Source organism: Drosophila arizonae, chromosome 2, assembly GCF_054131065.1.
Source record: "Drosophila arizonae isolate 15081-1271.41 chromosome 2, UAZ_ARI_1.0, whole genome shotgun sequence".
In the NCBI taxonomy this organism is placed as follows: Eukaryota; Metazoa; Arthropoda; class Insecta; order Diptera; family Drosophilidae; genus Drosophila; species Drosophila arizonae.
Window position 1 is genome coordinate 17,993,162 of NC_142922.1, and position 19,166 is coordinate 18,012,327.

Sequence of the window (19,166 nt, forward strand, 5' to 3'; positions counted from 1 at the left end):
GCGCCATCGAGGGGGTGTCGCCCACTTGGGGAAGGAAGGCGGAAAACGAAATGCCAAATAGAAAGAACTACAAAATAATCCACTCGTTTCGTCGAGCGCAAACACAAACACAAACGATGTCCCCGGGGGCGTGGCTGAAGGGGAGGTCGATAACTAAATCAGTTAAGTGAACGGGAGAGCGAGATAGAGAAAGAGAAAGAGAGGAGGGAGGAGAGAGCTGTTGGCCATTGTTGCTTTTGTGGCTGCATTGGCGTCCATCGGAGGTCGCGCTGGGTGCGCCACACCGCCACACCGCCCCTCTGCCACTCCCCATTTCCTTTGGCTTTTCAATGATTCGTTTTATGTTTTATTTTATTTTCATTTTTTTTTTTTTTTTTTTTTTTTTATTTTTTTTTTTTGCGCTTTTGCATTTTGTTTTGGTTTCATGGTTTAGTTCGTATTTCTCTAGACTGCAAAATTATTTATGCATTTTGCATTTTGTCTCTCTTTTTTTGCGTCGAGCGCTTATTAGTTGCAATTTGCTTGCGGCGAAAGTTGTTCGCCAACAAGTCGAACAAATTAAATAATTTAACGCAAAGAAAGTTGCTCAAATGGGCAAAAACAAGGGCGGCGGTGGAGGCGGTGGTGGAGGTGGCGGCGGTGGCTCTTCTGGTGGTGGCGGCGGCGGCAATGTAAGCAATATTTGTGTTATGCAACTAACGTTTTAATTGTGAGTCTAAAAATGTGAATTAGCTGTAGACCCAATCGACATTTCCCAAAAATCGCAAATACTAAACAGTTATGCATAAACTATTCATTCAATATAACAGATTTGTGGAAAGCGAAAAAAAAATTATTCATAACATTTATTGAGTATATATTGACTTTCAGCAATTTCAGAATGTTTCTTATGCATAACCTTTAATATTATTTTTAAGTAGATAGACCTATTGAGGGATCCGAATTGAAACAGCTAAGTAAGATTTAAGCTAACGAAATTTGCAAATAGCTAACTAAAACTTAAAGAGTTGAAAATTTCAAAATGAAGTCAGCAGTTGAGATTAGTCAGAACTGCTAGAATGATAGGAAATCGGTTCGATTAAGCCGCAGTGATAATATTAAAATTTAATTATTGCTAGGAGAATAGCAAATCAATTCGATACAGTGTTAACATCATATATATATTTCAATATTTCATTACTAATTTTCCATTATTATTCCCAAGTTAATTTTCTACCAAGAACTAAAACTCAACTCAATGAAATTTTCCTAATAATTTCATCATAGTCCAAATCTAATCATTTAGACGATTCATTAAACTCAGAAAAAAAGATTATAATAACGTATATATTATACATTTTATTCACAAGACTTTACTACATTTTAAATAGAGGATTGGATTGGATTAAATACTTTACCTTTCCCAGTTTACTTATCATGTCATTTATGTACTCACCCCGCAGCAATTCTCAGTGAATCTTTATTATTATGTGCACTATTATTACTTCTTACTTTTTCTTTGGCAATCCATTTTATGCTGCTGGTTAACAGAAAAAAGGCGGTGGAGGCGGAGGCGGTGGCGGTGGCGGAGGCGGCGGTAAAAACAAACCACCGATTCCTGCGGCTGACAAAGGTGGCAAGAAGGGAGCGGATCAAAAGGCAGGCGGTGGCGGCAAGAAGGGAGGCAAAAAATAGCCCTCGGGGGTGTGCCGAAATACAAAGCGCATTAACTTACAATATAAGAATAAATATGCCACTATATTTTTAAGATGTATTCAAAGGGGAGCTTATAAATGAAGAAACAGTAGTTGAATAACGATATTTAACTGCATACTGCATACTGAACATTTTGTGGATCGTAAACGCTTGGAATGGAACAGTTAACACACACACACACGCTGACACACCCAGCACACAGTCATTACACAACTGAATAGACAGCAATGACAGTTGCTGCTGCTGCTGCATTGGATTTCCGGTTGGATGAGCGCGTTTCGTGCACTCCACTTGCCCACTTCATTAGGCTCATCTGGTGCTGTGAGCACTCGCTGTGGCATTGATGGCAAACGGCTCTAACGGAACCACTCCTGGGACATGCCGAAGAACGAGGCGGCGCTCGACTTGGATTTGCTGCTCGCATCGGTCCTGCGTGCGCCGGGCTTGCGGGTTGGTGTCGTTGCCGCCTACAGAGAGATATACAGGCGTACATATGGGTTATTAATGTGTTGTGGCAGTTTTGGGTTGATTAATCTATTAATTTGCGGCACTGTGCAAAGATTTATGGGCCAGGGCAATAAACTTGGACATAATTAGAGCTCAATTTATATGGTGAAACATGCGACTAACTGCGCTCACATAACCAACAAAGTCAGCGCGGCTATAAATTAACATTTGCCCAACGATTTGATTTCAATAATGGGCCAATTCATTAATTACCATTTAAGCTGCAGACAGTCAGCCAGACACACGCGCACGCCAATAACCCAGGTGTGTGGCAGTTGCAAGTTTTTGATTTCGATTTCAGATTTCTGCCATTTTGGAAACGGGAAAAACTTTTGCGCGGACGGCGATTGCGAATGCCATTACAGCTGTGGCTACTGCTAATTATAATTTATTTAATGGTCTTTTGCTTTATTTATTGTTAATTGCTGAAATTGGCCTGTCTAATTAAGGTCCAACATAATGAAGATGCAAAAAAAGAAATCAAGCATTGACAACAATAATGCATAAAAGAAACACATATTAATAGAAAAGTTAACTTCAAGTGCGGCAGCTGGTTTGTGTCTTCGCTGTGCGGCAACGGTCAAAAGCAGTGAACAGCAAGCAGTGCATACAACACTTCTCATGCAAAGCAGTTAACACAAGATTCAACACGCATAATTTAAGAATAATTTATGGACTAAACTTGCATCCCTATATTATTCTCTTTATAAACCATTTAAGGAACCAACAACAATCATGCTAAACATATAGAACAAACACAGCTTAGCACACAATGCCTACCCAAATGATAAACGATGAGAAATTTGGAAATTAACTACAATTCAAAGAGCTCCTAAAATAAAAATATATATGTTTATAAAATAGTAAAGAATATTTGTTAAATACAATATATAACATTATTCTTCGAAGTACCGAAGATTTTATACTCTCCCAGGCACACCCATATATTTAAACAGATATCAGTAAAAGTAATTCGTCATATTACCAACACACTATAGGATATCATATATCAACTATGCAAATAATAGACGTACTGAGTGGATGTGTCAATACACGATAATTATATGCAATGAAGGGATATGAACAACATCCCAATGCATAATACTCGGACCACTACCCAGATATTAAAGGCTGCACATAAAAATGCATTACTATAATATTAAGAGATCTAAATAGAATGACTTTGGTAAAAGCAAAGCCATTGGAAAACTCACCTTATCCACCTCCGTGGCAGGAGGCTTGCGCTCAACAGGAAGAGTGGTCGTTGATGCCGCCTGCGGCATAACAATAGGCAACAATGGGAACCAAAGCGAAGTGGAGCCGGAGGAGCTTAGACAAAGCACATTGGGATCGGCCTCATGAGATATAGAGCTAGCGTTGGCAGTCGGCGTGTTATCCTGCGGAGGTGTGAGGACGCCCAGTTCGCCATGCAATCGAGCCGTGGCGCGGGAAACATGCGTCGTTATGTGCTCGGCGAACAGCTCGAAATCAAACGGATCGATGCAGTCGCGCAGGCTGCGCTGCAGCACATGGAACTGTTCGTAGAGACTGCGCTCCTCGCGATTCACGCCAAACACACGCTCCAGAAACTTCAGATCGAAGTACAGCTGCAGCGCAATATTCTGGCTGCTTTTAGTGCTCTCTGCGGCCGACAGATGCTCGTAGTGGGTCAAGAGTTGTCCGAGCAGCTTCTGATTGAAAGCCTGAAGCACTTTGGAGGGTAGCGTTTGGGGTACGGCTGTGTTCAGGACTTCAATCAATTGATGCAAGTAAGTCTGGAGCGAGAGACGTGGCTGGCAGGGTATGCGTATGGTGGACTGGACACTCTGATCGTGCTCCTCGTCGCGCTGCTCCAGAGTCTGCGTTTGCCACAGCTGTTGAAGAAGTAGAGTGAGACTTGGTTCGAAAACGTGGATTAGGTTACTTTACTTACAGCAAAGTCCCTTAGGACGACATCGTGTGTTATGGTCTGTGGCAGCTTATCCGCGCAGCTGTGCGTGGCCAGAATATCATCGACAACCAGCTGCCAGAGCTGCATCAGTTCCTCTTCGATCAGTGCACACAAACGTTGCCAATGCTCGGCGCCGGCTGCTGTCTGATTGCCCACCCATTGACGCCAGCTGCTGGGCTGGCAGAAGCAGAGCTTCAGATGGGGGCACAGCTCGACCAGGGCTAGCGTATTGCGGAGCGCCTGCAACAGAGCCTGACGCTGCTTCAGACGCAGCGCCCTCAATTGAGTCAGGTAGCTCGTCATCTGCTGCTCCGCCGTTTCGCGCAGAAAATTGATCAACGCCAATTTATCCTCGCCTCGGGCTGTTTGCTCTTGGAGCAGCACATTCAGCTCCTGTACAATGGCTGCCAGCTGCGCATCGAACTGGGCGCAAAGCGTAATGGTGGGCGCCTCGTAGCCCTTGGTGCGATTGGCCAAGCGCTTCGGCTGATCGCTGAGAGCGGCAGCCAGACTCAACGGAAGATCATCGCTCTGCTCTCGCCAGATTTGCAGTGGTGCGGGTGGACTGCTGTTCTCCACGAGCTTGACCACCTCGTCGTAGGCTTGCTGCATTGCCTCCACCCAGCTACTGCGTATTATCTCACGAATGCGCGCATTGATCAGCGGCATATACTTCAGCTTGTAGAAGTCCAACTGTGCTTGCGGTAGCTCTAGCTGCTGCTCCAGCTGGGCATAGTCGCGCTTGGCCGTGCTGCCCGCTGCCAGTTTGATATCCTGTATGGTCTGCATGCTGCTGACCAGCCCAAATATGGGCTGCAGATGCTTGTCCGCCAAGCTGTCAATTTTCGACATCCACTGCTGCAGTGCATCGCACAGCTGTGCGGGCAATAGCTTTGGCGTCTCAAACTGCGGCTTATAGCCGGCTATAATGTCGGGTAGCAGATGCGCCAACTCTCGATCGCTGCTATCCATGCGATTGATGCTGGGCGCTGCAGTAGGCGCCACGCACTCCGCTAAGCGTTTGAAGAACAGGCCATTAGCTGAAAGACAAAGAAAATATATGTCAGAAAAATATAAGTATTGAAAATATCTCTCACTAACCTAGTAGGCAGGTATCTAGGAGCTCAATGGTGCCGTTTAGTATGTGCAAGCTTGCTAGGATGCGCTCCTTGACACGCCTCGGCTTGTCCTTTTCGCCTTCGCTGTTTTGACTCTGCAGGCAGTTAAAGTATGCTGTGGAACGTAGCTGCAGAAACGTTTGAAGCACCTGACCCAAGTCGCATTTGTCCAGCAACAGCAGACTCAACATGCAGTCCACCGCCATTTCGGCGCTGAGCTGCTCTCGCTCCAGCACTCCGAGCACCGCCTGTTTGATGGTTATATGGAATGGTCGCAAGATTTCCCATTGCTTCTGTGCCACTGGCAGCCGCTGCATCAGCGTATTCTTCGCATCCAGCTGTAAGCCCGTGCTAATGTGTCTACTGAATATGAACAGCTCTGTGGCTGCATAGAACTCCTCCTGGTCAAGGTGCGTCCAGATCAGCTCTGGCAGGCTGCTCAGCAGTTTGATCTGGACCATGGTGCTATAGTAATTGGACAATTGTTTGCTCACCGCCCGCTTATGTAGCAGCACTTCGGTTTCGGCGGGCGTGGTCTTGAAGCCCAGCAGTTGCTGTTCGTTGAGGCTGCGACAATTGCCCTGGATGCAGTGGACCTGCTCGATGAGCGTGCCTGCCGACGCCTGCATGGCAGCTATGGTGTCGGCAGCCTTGAGCAGGTCCCGATAGCGTTCGCTGCAGTTGCAGTTAAGAGATTAATTCCTATTTAATTACGTTGCACTGGCTCTCTATGTGCCACATCACACAGCTTACCCGACCATGGTGCGCAGCTCTTCTCGCTTATTCTCCACAACTGTTTGGATTTTCTTCTGCACAGCATCGATCTCGGACACGCTGTGCTGCTCAAACAGCGTGTCCACATCTAATTGCAATAGATCGGTGCTCATTGATTTCAGATTATCCACAAATTGTAAAGTTCTTTCGGCTTTCTTAATTCGATAATGGCGATAACGATTATTGTGCAAGTCGCAGCCGTTGTGGTGGTCGTCCGATTACACCGCATATGCTAACAGCTGTTTGACGAGCGATTATTTGTGGTGGTAATACGATTATTTAACACCGGCAACAGTTTTAAATGCAGATTGCGCAAACAAAAATTCGTTTTATTATTTACTTATTTACACTAATTGGAAATGCTTTGCAAAACACAATTGGCAATGACAATACGCTGTATCTCTGAGGTGCCCTCGTAGATTTCCGTCACGCGGGCATTTCTGTAATACATCTCTGCTGGCAGATCTGTTGTATATCCCATGCCGCCCAGGATTTGGATGCACTGATGCGCGCAGTAGGTGGCCGTCTCGGAAGCGTGCAGCTTGGCCATGGCTGCCTCTTTGGTAATAGACATTCCGTTATCCTTCAGCCATGCTGCTCGCCAAGTGAGCAGCCGTGCCGTCTCCACGCGCAGTGCCATGTCCGCCAGCTTCTGTTGAATCATCTGCAGTCGGGACAAGCGCTGCCCGAAGGCCACACGCTTCTCTGCATAGTCGAGCGCCAGCTCGAGAGCCGCTTGCGCTATTCCCGTTGACTGAGCGGCAATGCCTATGCGACCGCAGTCGAGGGACTCCATGGCAATCCTAAACCCGCCTCCAGGCGATCCCAGCACCTGAGACTGTGGCACACACACATCGTCGAGCGTCAACTGGCACGTGGAGCTGGCGCACATGCCCATCTTGTTCTCGTTTTTCGCTATAGCCAGGCCAGGCACGTTCTTTTCGGTCAGAAAAGCTGTTATGCCCTTGTGCTTGAGGCTTTTATCAATAGTGGCAAAGATGATGCCACCGCTGGCCTCCTTGGAGTTTGATATCCACGCCTTTGTGCCATTCAGCAGGTAAACCCCTCCAGCATTCAGCTTTGCAGTGGTACTGGCGGCGCTGGCATCTGAGCCGCTGCCCGGCTCCGACAGCGCATAGAAGGCAATGTGTTGACCTTGGGTGTAGGGTACCAGGAACTGTTGCTTCTGCGCCTCGGTGCCATGCTGCTGCACTGCACCCAGATAGAGATTGTTCACGCCCATCACAATCGACACGGCCGCATCACCACGCGCCACTTCCTCCATGCCTATTGCATAGGCTTGGTAATCCAGACCGGTGCCACCTGCAAGTAGTCGTTGACAGTCAGGCTCTGGCTCTGCCCAATCTCTGGGTGCAGTGCTCACCGTACTCCTCCTGCACCGTGACCGACATGAGGCCCAGTTCGCCGAGGCGTCTCACCTGTTCAACTGGGTACAGATGCTCACGATCGTGACGTCTCGCATGGGGCGCCAGTTCCGCATTGGCAAAGTCACGGCAGGTCTTTTGCAGGATTTGATGGGTCTCTGAGAGGGCGGCCAGGCAAGCGATGCCTCTGTTGCCGCCTCTGGCAGTTCGTTGACCTACTACAAAGTGGCAAAGCTTATTGTTATTGTCTTTAATATATGTAAATGTATCTATTACCAAGCGCCCATACGCTTCTACACAGCTTTTGCATGGTGAGAAAGCTTTAGCCGCTTTTGCTCGTGCTATCCGGAAAAGCTTTTGCACGCTGTCTGCTTTGCGGAAAGGTTCGTCGCGCACTGAAACCCGATGAGCAATCGAAAACAATCAGCATGCCATAAAAACGTTTATATGCAATTTCAAAGCTCTGACGTCAGCCCACGCGAACAAAGACGGCGCTGCAACTTTTGAGCGAGGGAACGAACAGCCACGGCAAGCAGTTCCCAATGGAATGATCAGCTGATGTGAATGAATGCATAATGGAATGCTTGCATTTTTACAGTTCAAAGTAAACATGGAATTATTACAAGTATGTAAGGTAAGGCAAAAGAAAAACTTGAGATAACTGGAGATTTGAAGAAGTTAGTATTAGGCATGATAATATTTATTAACGAAGAGCTAACGTTTAGTCTCCGAGCTAAGTAGCTAACCTCACAATTTAGTCAAGAATCAAACCAAACAAGGAAAATGCAACTAGTTATGGTTTAAGTTTTAGGAAATGTTAAATTTGATGGATGAAAAATCCCCTGTTTGTGAGTGAAAAGTCTTTTACAATGCCCCTGATCTACTTAAAATACATTGAGCGTACTTCAAGTAGATTTTCAAGTTTGCATATGTTAGTTCTTAAGGTTCCCGTGTTGAGAAAGTCAACGGGTATATACCACGCCCCACACAGCCTGAGTTCAAACTCAAATGTTGTTTTTGCTTAGGGTATCGGCTAGTCGCGCAGCGCTTTACAAATGAGCTCTACTGGGTAGAAAGTTCAGCTACTAGCAGAAATGGAAAGCGGTTCAACGATTTAGTGCTATTGTCGCTACCCGCAGCTGAGAATTAAATTTGGATTGCAAATTCAAGTGCAATTTAATGACTTGCGCTGGCGAAATAAAACACACCCACTTTTGCAAACGCATTATAGTTAAAAAACAATGTAGCTATATGAATATAAGGTTCTTGTAGTATTTTTCATGGATCAAAAACCGATTTTCATCTGCTCTACTATAAAATCATTTTTCCTGCATCTGCAGATGGAGCTCAGTAGACTTTGCTTCCCTTCAAAGTAGTATTTATAATATGATATATTTGTTTTTGAGTTAAGGATAATCTGTAGATCTGAACACAATTGCCGCCCCAAACAGTTCCAAAATTATTTTGACGGGTTTCTTTTATAATTTTAGCAAAGACCAACTAAATATATGATAGCAATATGAATTATTTAATTCAACGCGGCAAATTGCGGCAGCAGGCAATCAATGTGCCCGAAGGCCTGCCGGAGCTGCTCTCCGACATTACCCGAGAAGTGCTCCGCTGCCAGCCGACCAAGGAGTGCCTCTGTCAATTCATCATCGACTACTTGCACTCGGTGATTGTCACTCGAGAGAAGGCCTTGGGTGAGTTCTATGTAGTTATATGAATTTAGTCATAGCTGCTAACGAGGGTTGCTCTGCAGTGGCCAAGACCATTTTGGAGCGCGCTCTACGCCAGGTGGACAGCATTATATCCGACTTGTGCATTTGTGATCTGACCAAGGAGAAATCGGATGAGATGGCCCAGGTAATGGAGGATTGCTTCCGCAACTTCCTGGAGAAACGTCGCTGCGAGATGCGACGCGGCAAGGAGACCATTAAATTCGCCGACATTGACATGTTGGAGGAGCTCATACGCAAGTGCAAATTCACCGAGGAGGAGCTGGACGCCTCGCGGCCAGCAATCGCGAGTGCCTACAAGCGCTTCGTGGACGCCTACATGGCCGCAGGCAAAGAGTCCCAGGGCACCGAGCTGCTCTACCAATACTTCCGCGACCGCGAGCTGAAGCGCCTTGAGGAACTGATGCGCAACAAGGCGGCCACCACCATACAAGCCGCCTATCGTGGCTACCTGGTGCGCCGCATGATGGACCAGCACGTGTGCCTGTGCACCTGTATGCTGCAGGACAAGGACGACGACGAGTTCATGCGCCTGGACAGAGCTGCTCGCGTGATACAGCGCTTCTTCCGTTACGTTCTATCGGTGGGTTTTCACTTGACAATTTTATGCGTAGACCACAGCCTAATACTCGAATCCTGAATTACAGCGCCAGGCCATTAAGCCGGTAAGTGTTGTATAGCTTAGGCGATGCTCTGGTCCTAACCTGTATATATTTGTAGATTGAAGATCCTTGCCAGGAGAAGGAAACGCCAACTGACAGAGACGATAGCGCGGAGCAGGCTACTGCGGCTACAGCAACATCCACTGCTGTCGGCACAGCTCAAGCCACAGCCGTTCCATCCCAAGTGGAGATTGAGGGAGAGGCTGCCAAACCAGACGAATCTTCTCCAGAGCCAGCACCGCCAGGTGAAGACGCGCCACCGCCAGAGCAAGCTGCCGAAGCAGCTCCAGCTCCAGCTCCGGTATCTGAGGCGGAGCCGGCTGCAGCAGCAGAGCCACCACCACCACCGGCTGAAGAGGCAGCACCACCACCACCACCAGCTGAAGAGCCAGCCCCACCACCAGCTGCAGAGGAAGCACCACCAGCTGCAGAAGAAGCACCTCCTGCTGAATAGTATTAAGTATTTTTTTCTTTCGTTATGTTCTCTTATTTAACAACCGACAGATGCTCCCCGCGTCCTTTCAAATTTACGAATTCGTGATCTTTAAGCTTGTAAATTAGTTCAACGTGAAATTGCATATATTTAAAACGTCTCGAGAATAACCAACTGAACGAACACAATTAAATGGCAACTCAGCTCAGACGAACTCAACCTGTTTTGAATATTTCAATCGAATCATTTGCTGTTCGCTATGCCCGCTTGTATCCAGTTCCTGAAGGTGGAGACTCTGGTGTAGACATCCGGGGAGATAAAGAGGCCGCACACAACCAGTCCATAGGAGACGACTCCGACCTGCTTGAATCCATTGTCGTCGCGAACCAAGGGGCCACCCGAGTCGCCCTGCAATTAGGAATGGAATTTTCACATACCTCTAGATGTTAAACTTTTTGATTTGCTCACCGAACAGGCGCCCCTAAAGATGCCTCTGGCACATATCTCGGTATCCGTCACATCTTCCATGCCCCGTTCGCGGCACTCTTGGTTCGTAATCGTTCTGTAGCTCATGCGCTGCAGTGTATTCGGATAGTTCAGGTTGTCCAGGAAGGGAAAAGGGGCCGGCAGCCGCAAGCCCCAGCCGGTTAAGGTCACAGGGACTCCGCCGCCCACAAACGTATCGGAGGAAAATTCAATGGGGGCCACGCTGATATTGTTGTAGACCAGTGGCGGGTCGATTGTCAGCACTGCGATATCGCTGGTCTGCAGCGGCCTGTAATCGGGGTGTATGACAAAGGAGACCACCCGAGAGCGTGATCCGCCCTTATCATCCAGATTGCGTATGCCCGCGACGACAGACATGCGCGTTACATTCATACCGTCGCAGCAGTGGGCCGCTGTGAGTATGCGATCGGGAGCTATGATCGATCCGCCACAGAAGTGGGCGTGGCCGTCACGGGTTCGGTACTGCATCGACACTTGGTAGGGCACATATTCGCCTTGTGGCACATCGGAGCCGCCCACGATACGAGAGGGCGCAGAGTCATTGGGCTGACGAGCTGTTGGAGAGTACATGCAAATATATCTTCTGTCCATCCCATCAATATTCCTACTTACAGTTGTGACGTGCCGAGGCGGTGCCTAGGGCCAGAGCTGTCCACAGAATGAGTTCAATAAGAGCCATGTTTGCTTGGGTTATGCATACCATTTGGCCTATGCCTCAGCCTATTTATTGGATTCGACGCGAGACCCATTGCGCTAAAAATTAACATAGATAAGGCAGAGTTATGCCATTAGTTTTGATCTTGAAATTCAAAATGTAATGAGCCTTCATGCCGGTAATTGGCATATGCCTCATATGCATCGCCCTAACCCAGAAAACGACAATTAGCTGATAAACTTTGGAGGCTAACTAATTCGCGGCTCGTTAGGGAATTTTTTCTTTTTCTGGAACTAAACGAATTTCTAGGAGAGCAAACCATAACTGACTGCATAATTAAGGCATATATTATATATCTGTAATCATTTATTAGAGAGTAGTTCCCAGGGCAGTTAGCTCCAGTTGATCTATCCAATTCATTTGAGAAATTACTTTCGCTCAGCTTTTGATTTTGTTCTTCGCGACGCTCTGAATTGGGTCAATGAAAATCTACGCTCTGATTGAGTTGATTGGACTAGAACAATAGCATGGCATTTTGTCAACCGGCTTCTCATCAAATTGGTGAATAACAAAACCCGTCATTATGCAAAAGCACAAGAAGCCGAGTCAAGTTGGCACAGTTTCAGATAAGTTGATTCGTTAATCGTTCTACATATTTTCTTGGAGTTAAATATAGCTATGACTGAACCTGTATTTTCATAACTCGAGTAATCATACATTTGATCATGGTTTACACTTTAGAAATTATATAATTTCGTTTTTTAATTATTGAAAAATATTATCATAGAAACGTGCGAATGCTTTAACATACCTACACAGCTTCAAACTCATAAGAAAACAACAATACGATGGTAACGGTTTCAAACTAGATAGCATCTTCAAAAACTTAAGCCTAGAAGTTATTTCACTGGAATGAATAATTATAATAAAATTAACATGTGATGACGGAGGAGCTGCATATAAATGGCATCGCATAATGTCCATGGTGACATAAATGATTTGGAGATGATTCGGCTCACAACGCTCCTCTGCCTAGGTAAAACCGGATAATAAATCAAATAAATTTGAGTTAAATTATCTTTTATTCCCTAGGTCTGATCCTAGTGGTCATTATCTCTGCAAAAAAACACAACTATGACGATGTTGGTCGAACAATTTCTATAGAGATTCCAAGCCGTAGCAAATCTAAAGGACGTCGCCAAGATGTGTCCGGATACTTTTCGCCCCCTTCTTATCACTATTCACCCTATCCGAGCTGTTATTGCCCGCCGGGCCCGCCGGGTCCACCTGGGCCTGCAAGTCCTCCTGGGATTCCCGGTAGACCTGGTATTCCCGGTCAGCCAGGCGTTCAGGGTCCAATGGGAATCAAGGGTGATACCGGCCCTACTGGTCAACCAGGAGTTAAGGGGGAAAAGGGCGTGATGGGTGACATTGGACCACCAGGAATAAGTTTTCGTCGCCGACGCAGAGATGATAATGCACAAATTCTCACTCTAACCGAGAATATAGATTTTAAGTCGCCTGAGAGCACGAAAGAGCTCCCCATATTAGAAGACGATCCTGGACTAGGCGATGAAAGGGAACAACCCAATCGCTCAACTTCTGACCAACAGCTTAGCGATGACCAACCTGAACTGCTCGATCTGTCTGTGGACAAAGACTTAGGGGCAATTGACGAGGCAGACCAATTAGCGGGCTCAAGGGAAAGCAGAGCAACATGCGTCAAGTTGTGTGAGGAAAAATATTGAACTGTGGAAATTTTATTTAAAATACTTGTTAATAAAATAATGGTTGCCTGTAACTGCTGTCTCTAAAAATTATTATACACCGAACAAAATGAAAATGTGTTCAGAGTTTAAATAATTTTGTAAATTTGTCTAATGTAGACGATGAGCTGACTCTGTGTGCCAGTCTATCAGCCTTTCCGTATGTATTAATGGGTCTATATCAGTAGGGGACTTACAGTGAATAGCTTTGTTTATAAGAGGAAATTTAAGGATATAATTTTCGGAGCCTGATAATGGCACTCGAATATTTATAAAAATCCACAACTTTAGCATTAAGGTAAGAGTTTCTGTTTCGTTTTTGAAAGGGTGTACATTGGTATCCAAAATTGAAATAAATGAAATATTAATAAATATATATGAGCACTTATAGGTTTGGGTAAACTCTAAAGGGTATCTTCTTGTGCGACATGCTCCATGATACAAATTTTCCTAGCAAGCAGTCAGGCTACGTGTGAGAGTTAAGTAGACAGCTTTCATAGCTCGAACAATCTAATATTTATTATTTCTCGGCTTAAAAATTAAATAATTTAATTTAATATATGAACGTTGTCACAAATACTTTCAGAGATACGTGTTTATATATGCACATATATTACATATTTGCTGATTTACCACAACCATAAGATCAACAGTATAAACACAACGGTTTCATAGAATCTAGACTCTCTGATCTGGTCTTAAAATACTTTAGTTTAAAGGTAACTTCATTAGCATACATATTCGTCGTTAAATTAACGTGTCAGAATGGAAGAGTTGCGTATAAATGGCATCGCATAATGTCCATGATGACATATGTAATTTGGAGATGACCCGACTCACAACGCTTCTCTGTATAGGTAAGACCGGATATTACATCCATTGAAATGGTGTTAAATGAAATTTCATTCCATAGGTCTGATCCTAGTGGCCAGCAGCAGCATTCTCTCTGCGAAAAAACACAACGATAACGATGTTGGTCGGACAATTTCTATAGAGATTCCAGACCGTAGCTCTAGCTCATCTAGTGGACGTCGCAAAGAATCTGGATACTTTTCCCCACCCTCCTATCTCTATTCACCCTATCCGCCCTATCCGCAAGGTGGTTGCTTTTGCCCGCCGGGTCGGCCAGGTCCGCCGGGTCCACCTGGGCCTCGAAGTCGCAATGGAACACCCGGTAGAGATGGTATTCCCGGTCAACCAGGCGTTCAGGGCCCAATGGGATACAAGGGTGATGCAGGCGTTCAGGGTGCTCCGGGCGCTAAGGGCGATAAGGGTAACACGGGTGCAATGGGACCACCAGGTTTTCGTCGACGGCGCAGAGATATCAATGGTCAAGCTGTCCCTATTGAGGAGGCAGAAGAGATCCGTGTATTAAAAGGAGATCCCGGACTTAGCGGTGAAAAGGAACAGTTAGATGGCTCATCCCGTACCGATGACAATCCTGAACTGCTCGATCTGCCAGTGGACAGAGATATAGTACCGATTGACGATTCAAGCGAAAGCAGAGCAACATGCGTAAGGTTGTGTGATGTAAAATATGGAGCTGTGTAACTTACAGTATATGTAAAAATATTTACTTTCTAATAAATTGATATCTGCTTTGGTTGAAATTTGAACTGTGCAATGAAATCAACGATGTTAGCTTGAAAACTGCTAAAAATGATTAGATTATATTCACAGTTTAATGATTTTGTATTCAAGAAGCAGCAAGGCAGACCCAAAACTATATATATATGTTGTCTAAAGTGGATGACAAGGTTGTTTGTTTGTATGTATTGGCGTGCCGATCTCAGTATGGCTTTTACTATGGGAACCTATTTATTGAATAATTTGTCTCCTGCAGAAACTTTCTTTATAACATTAAATGTTAAATGTGATAGAGAGATACCGATGATTGTAGTGTCCCAAATAATATATGTAGTGTCCACTTAATATCCCCTAGTGTGGCGAGCACTTTAAACTAGTCTTGCTTAGTCTGTCTGTCCGACCGTACCTATTTTAAATATTTCTATTTATTATTATCTAATATTATACAATATATTATAATGCTTATTACCCATTCATGCGCCGGCTCTTATTGAAAAAAAAAAGAAACATTTTGTCCATTTGCAGCCGATAAAATCCAATTAGGGTATTGTGTTCCAAACAAATCAAAAAGCTCAAAAACAAAACAAAAAGAAATTTTAACAGTAATGTGCCATTTTTATACCCTTAACCCATTTTCAATGGGAAATCAGGGTATAATGGTTTTGTTGAAATGTATGTAACAGGCAGAAGGAGGCGCGGCAGACCCCACAAAGTATATATATTTTTGATCAGGGTGACGAGCTGAGTTGATTTGGCCCTGTCCGTCTGTCTGTCCGTCCGTCTGTCCGTCTGTTCGTATGTATGAACACGTCGATTTCAGAAGATATAAGAGCTAGAGACTTCAAATTTTTTTTTAAATGTCCGTAATTACAGCGCGCATATCAAGTTTATCATTAAAAATCGATAACTCATCCCGATCTTTTTTAATCGATAAAAAACCGTAACGAAAACCAGTTATAAAATTATATCTTCTACACCTTTATTGCTAGAGTCTCCAAATTTTTAATGTATGCTTATATGCAATTTATACAATTTCGGTTTTGTTAAAATTTACCCCCCACCCCTAAATTCACCAAATTGAAATAGCTATTACTCCAAGGGTTCAGGGGATCTCGCAGTCGAGCAGTCTCGACTAGAGCTTTCTTACTTGTTTTCTACGCTATTATGTTATGTTATAAATTCTGAACTCAAATTCTTACGCTCTTTGGCGCACCCAATGATCTGCAAGAACATCTATTTAGCATATTATTTTTGATGAACTTGTAGAGTGTGGACAGAAATATTTGAATTGCCTGTTCTGGGTCCATTTGCAGTCATTATAGCCTTGCAACTTAATTCTCATTTCTTGCGTGAGCGTAAGAAACGAGTTTTTTCTTTCGTTGTTTTAGCTAGCCAAATCAGCCAAAACATTTATACTATTTATATTCATCCATCGCTGATAAGATCATAAAAAAAAACTATTAAGTAAAAATGGTTTGCTCTATATTTCAATAACGGTTTGTTCAGGTTTGGGCATTTGAAAGTTATTTGATTAGCAAATTTGTGTGGTAGAACCGTTCTACTGGTATAAAAGAAATCAATTATATGTTGTCCCCAGCAAATAAGTTCTAGCCATGCTGCAGATCGCTGCGCTCCTCTGTCTCTGTGAGTTAAGGCTTCTAAATATTTGATCCTTAAAATTAAATTTGCCTCCCCATGCCATTCCAGATTTGGCAATAGTTGGTGGATCGAGTGTGCCCACCCGTAATCATAACAGCAACGGTGTTGGAAGACATATTACACTTCAAGTGCCAGCTTCCGCTCCTGCACCTGCTCCTGCTCCAGCGCCATCTCCACCAAATGTGATTATCAAAAGGCCTGCCCACTATCATCCACCACCGCCACCGCCGCCGCCAGTTTTTTTCCCACCGCCGCCGCCGCGTCCACATCATCATCATCATCATCCGCCACCTAAATGTAATTGTCCGCCTGGCCCCCCCGGTCCACCGGGTCCTCCCGGACTCCCAGGTAATTGTTGCTCAATTCTGCTCTCTACTTTATTAACTGACGATCGAATTGCACAGGCATGACCGGAAAACCAGGACGTCCAGGCGACAAGGGTGATAAGGGTGATGATGGCCTGAAGGGTGATAAAGGAGACACGGGCGCAAGGGGCGATAAGGGTCCTGCTGGTCCACAAGGAATTCAGGGACCACAGGGGCCACAAGGGCCGCTGGGTCCACCCGGAGCTCCAGGCTCCCAAGGAGCTCAAGGACCTCCTGGCCCCCAAGGCTCCCAGGGACCTCAAGGTTCACCAGGAACACCTGGTATACCAGGACCTCAAGGCGCTCTAGGACCACCAGGTTCCTCTGGATCTCCTGGCTCGCCTGGGTCTCCTGGCTCCCAAGGCCCACCAGGACCCGCAGGACTCCCTGGAAAGCCGGCGTCACCTGTGTGGTCTGTGCCACCTCCATCCCATCACCACCCACCGCAAATAATTTACCCATATCCTGTGCCTCCACACAAGGGACCTCAAGGAGAACACCACCATCATCATCACCATCATAAAGAAGGACATCCATCTGGGCCGCCCCCCAAGCCTCATAAGCCCCATAAGCCCAATAAGCCCCATAAGCCCCATAAGCCCCATAAGCCCCATGAGCCCCATAAGCCCCATAAGCCCCATAAGCCCCATAAGCCCCATAAGCCCCATAAGCCCCACAAGCCCCATAAGCCCCATAAGCCCCATAAGCCCCATAAGCCCCATAAGCCCCATAAGCCTCACAAGCCCCATAGGCCACACAAACCTCATAAGCCCAATTGGCCTCCAAGGCCAACATGGAAACCGAATTGGCCTCCAAGGCCAATATGGCCACCCACTTGGCCTCCAAGGCCAACATGGCAAGTCGGTACTTGGCCTCCTACTACGATACCTACCACACTACCGACAACCACAACAGGATCACCTACTACGACATCTACCACACCACCGACAACCACAACAGGAGCACCTACTACGACGCCTACCACACCACCGACAACCACAACAGTAGCACCTACTACGACGCCTACCACACCACCGACAACCACAACAGGAGCACCCACTACGACATCTACCACACCACCGACAACCACAACAGGAGCACCTACTACGACGCCTACCACACCACCGACAACCACAACAGTAGCACCTACTACGACGCCTACCACACCACCGACAACCACAACAGTAGCACCTACTACGACATCTACCACACCACCAACAACCACAACAGGAGCACCTACTACGACGCCTACCACACCACCGACAACCACAACAGGAGCACCTACTACGACGCCTACCACACCACCGACAACCACACCAGGAGCACCCACTACGACATCTACCACACCACCGACAACCACAACAGGAGCACCTACTACGACACCTACCACACCACCGACAACCACAACAGGAGCACCTACTACGACGCCTACCACACCACCGACAACCACAACAGGAGCACCTACTACGACATCTACCACACCACCGACAACCACAACAGGAGCACCTACTACGACGCCTACCACACCACCGACAACCACAACAGCACCTACTACGATGCCTACTCCACTACTAACGACAGCAACAGAAGCCTTTACTTCGAGCCTACTTACACTAGATGAGCAACAAAATGGGAAGACAACAGTGGATGAGGAGCATAACAGCGAAGAAGAAGAATTGGAATATGAACGTGTAGAGGATTCCGAAGAAGATGCGGCACAACCTCAAGAGTCACAGAACCATGATAGAGATGCGGATGGAGATGGAGATGGAGATGCAGATGCAGATGCAGATGCAGATGCAGATGCAGATGCAGATGCAGATGCAGATGCAAATGCAGATGCAGATGCAGATGCAAATACAGATGCAAATGCAGATGCAGATGCAAATGCAGATGCAGATGCAGATGCAGATGCAGATGCAGATGCAGATGCAGATGCAGATGCGGATGCTGATGCTGATGCTGATGCTGATGCTGATGCTGATGCAGAAGCAGATGCAGATGTAGATGTAAATGTTGATGCATACGAAGAACAAACGAAAGAGAATGACGTCGAAAATGTGGAGGACGAAGAATACCAGGATGAAAACGACAGTGGAGAGACCAACGACATAGAAGCAGAGGACCCTGAGCAGCCAGTCGAAGGCTACGTAGTTCACGCAAGAAGCGGGAATAGACCCATCATTTTAGCAGTAAGCCAGCGCCGTAATCCATTTAAAGTATATGGTGACTACCTAGGGTATTAAATGTATTATTAGGTAATGAAATAATTTACAAATAACAATAAAAACATTCGAATAAATTTAAATTATAAGCTGTTTGTCGGAAATTGTCGTTTCAGCCTGAAAGTATGCAAGGAAATA

General features: G+C 45.8%; 7 protein-coding genes across 10 annotated transcripts; 4 read left to right on the forward strand and 3 right to left on the reverse strand.

Moving 5' to 3' along the window:
- Positions 1 to 434: 434 nt before the first annotated feature.
- LOC149270474 (uncharacterized) lies at positions 435 to 1,817 on the forward strand. Its single transcript, XM_089462132.1, has 2 exons — positions 435 to 671; positions 1,531 to 1,817. Exons 1-2 carry the CDS (start codon positions 591 to 593, stop codon positions 1,672 to 1,674), a joined length of 225 nt encoding a protein of 74 aa, XP_089318258.1. The 5' UTR covers positions 435 to 590; the 3' UTR covers positions 1,675 to 1,817.
- Positions 1,711 to 6,245, reverse strand: Cog1 (conserved oligomeric Golgi complex subunit 1). 2 transcript variants are annotated; one of them, XM_089462088.1, is made up of 6 exons: positions 6,025 to 6,245; positions 5,255 to 5,946; positions 4,136 to 5,193; positions 3,417 to 4,076; positions 2,983 to 3,034; positions 1,711 to 2,162 (listed from the first exon to the last, which is right to left on the reverse strand). In XM_089462088.1, the coding sequence occupies exons 1-5, from the start codon at positions 6,156 to 6,158 to the stop codon at positions 3,017 to 3,019; spliced, it is 2,562 nt and encodes an 853-aa protein (XP_089318214.1). In that variant the 5' UTR covers positions 6,159 to 6,245; the 3' UTR covers positions 1,711 to 2,162; positions 2,983 to 3,016. The 2 variants fall into 2 exon arrangements, with proteins under 2 accessions (XP_089318214.1, XP_017855567.1); XM_018000078.2 differs by lacking the exon at positions 2,983 to 3,034 and having other exon boundaries at positions 6,025 to 6,244.
- A 108-nt stretch (positions 6,246 to 6,353) lies between these two features.
- Positions 6,354 to 7,967, reverse strand: LOC108608621 (short-chain specific acyl-CoA dehydrogenase, mitochondrial). Of its 2 annotated transcripts, none has more exons than XM_089462095.1 (3): positions 7,707 to 7,967; positions 7,430 to 7,645; positions 6,354 to 7,368 (listed from the first exon to the last, which is right to left on the reverse strand). In XM_089462095.1, exons 1-3 carry the CDS (start codon positions 7,738 to 7,740, stop codon positions 6,395 to 6,397), a joined length of 1,224 nt encoding a protein of 407 aa, XP_089318221.1. In that variant the 5' UTR covers positions 7,741 to 7,967; the 3' UTR covers positions 6,354 to 6,394. The 2 variants fall into 2 exon arrangements, with proteins under 2 accessions (XP_089318221.1, XP_089318218.1); XM_089462092.1 differs by having other exon boundaries at positions 7,430 to 7,648; positions 7,707 to 7,962.
- An 807-nt stretch (positions 7,968 to 8,774) lies between these two features.
- Positions 8,775 to 10,478, forward strand: Rsbp15 (Radial spoke binding protein 15). The gene is made up of 4 exons (XM_018000083.2): positions 8,775 to 9,133; positions 9,193 to 9,752; positions 9,817 to 9,834; positions 9,890 to 10,478. The coding sequence occupies exons 1-4, from the start codon at positions 8,950 to 8,952 to the stop codon at positions 10,283 to 10,285; spliced, it is 1,158 nt and encodes a 385-aa protein (XP_017855572.1). The 5' UTR covers positions 8,775 to 8,949; the 3' UTR covers positions 10,286 to 10,478.
- LOC108621004 (chymotrypsin-1) lies at positions 10,350 to 11,500 on the reverse strand. Its single transcript, XM_018018080.2, has 3 exons — positions 11,384 to 11,500; positions 10,733 to 11,325; positions 10,350 to 10,672 (listed from the first exon to the last, which is right to left on the reverse strand). The coding sequence occupies exons 1-3, from the start codon at positions 11,472 to 11,474 to the stop codon at positions 10,508 to 10,510; spliced, it is 849 nt and encodes a 282-aa protein (XP_017873569.2). The 5' UTR covers positions 11,475 to 11,500; the 3' UTR covers positions 10,350 to 10,507.
- Positions 11,181 to 14,775, forward strand: LOC108621011 (uncharacterized). 2 transcript variants are annotated; one of them, XR_016268556.1, is made up of 3 exons: positions 11,181 to 12,462; positions 12,519 to 14,049; positions 14,106 to 14,242. XR_016268556.1 is itself a non-coding variant. In XM_089462124.1 (2 exons), the coding sequence occupies exons 1-2, from the start codon at positions 13,977 to 13,979 to the stop codon at positions 14,741 to 14,743; spliced, it is 711 nt and encodes a 236-aa protein (XP_089318250.1). In that variant the 5' UTR covers positions 13,598 to 13,976; the 3' UTR covers positions 14,744 to 14,775. The 2 variants fall into 2 exon arrangements, 1 of the variants encoding a protein (XP_089318250.1); XM_089462124.1 differs by lacking the exon at positions 11,181 to 12,462 and having other exon boundaries at positions 13,598 to 14,049; positions 14,106 to 14,775.
- Positions 14,776 to 16,148: 1,373 nt separating this feature from the next.
- Positions 16,149 to 19,121, forward strand: LOC149270475 (uncharacterized). The gene is made up of 3 exons (XM_089476457.1): positions 16,149 to 16,423; positions 16,487 to 16,786; positions 16,843 to 19,121. Exons 1-3 carry the CDS (start codon positions 16,393 to 16,395, stop codon positions 19,047 to 19,049), a joined length of 2,538 nt encoding a protein of 845 aa, XP_089332583.1. The 5' UTR covers positions 16,149 to 16,392; the 3' UTR covers positions 19,050 to 19,121.
- Positions 19,122 to 19,166: the final 45 nt, after the last annotated feature.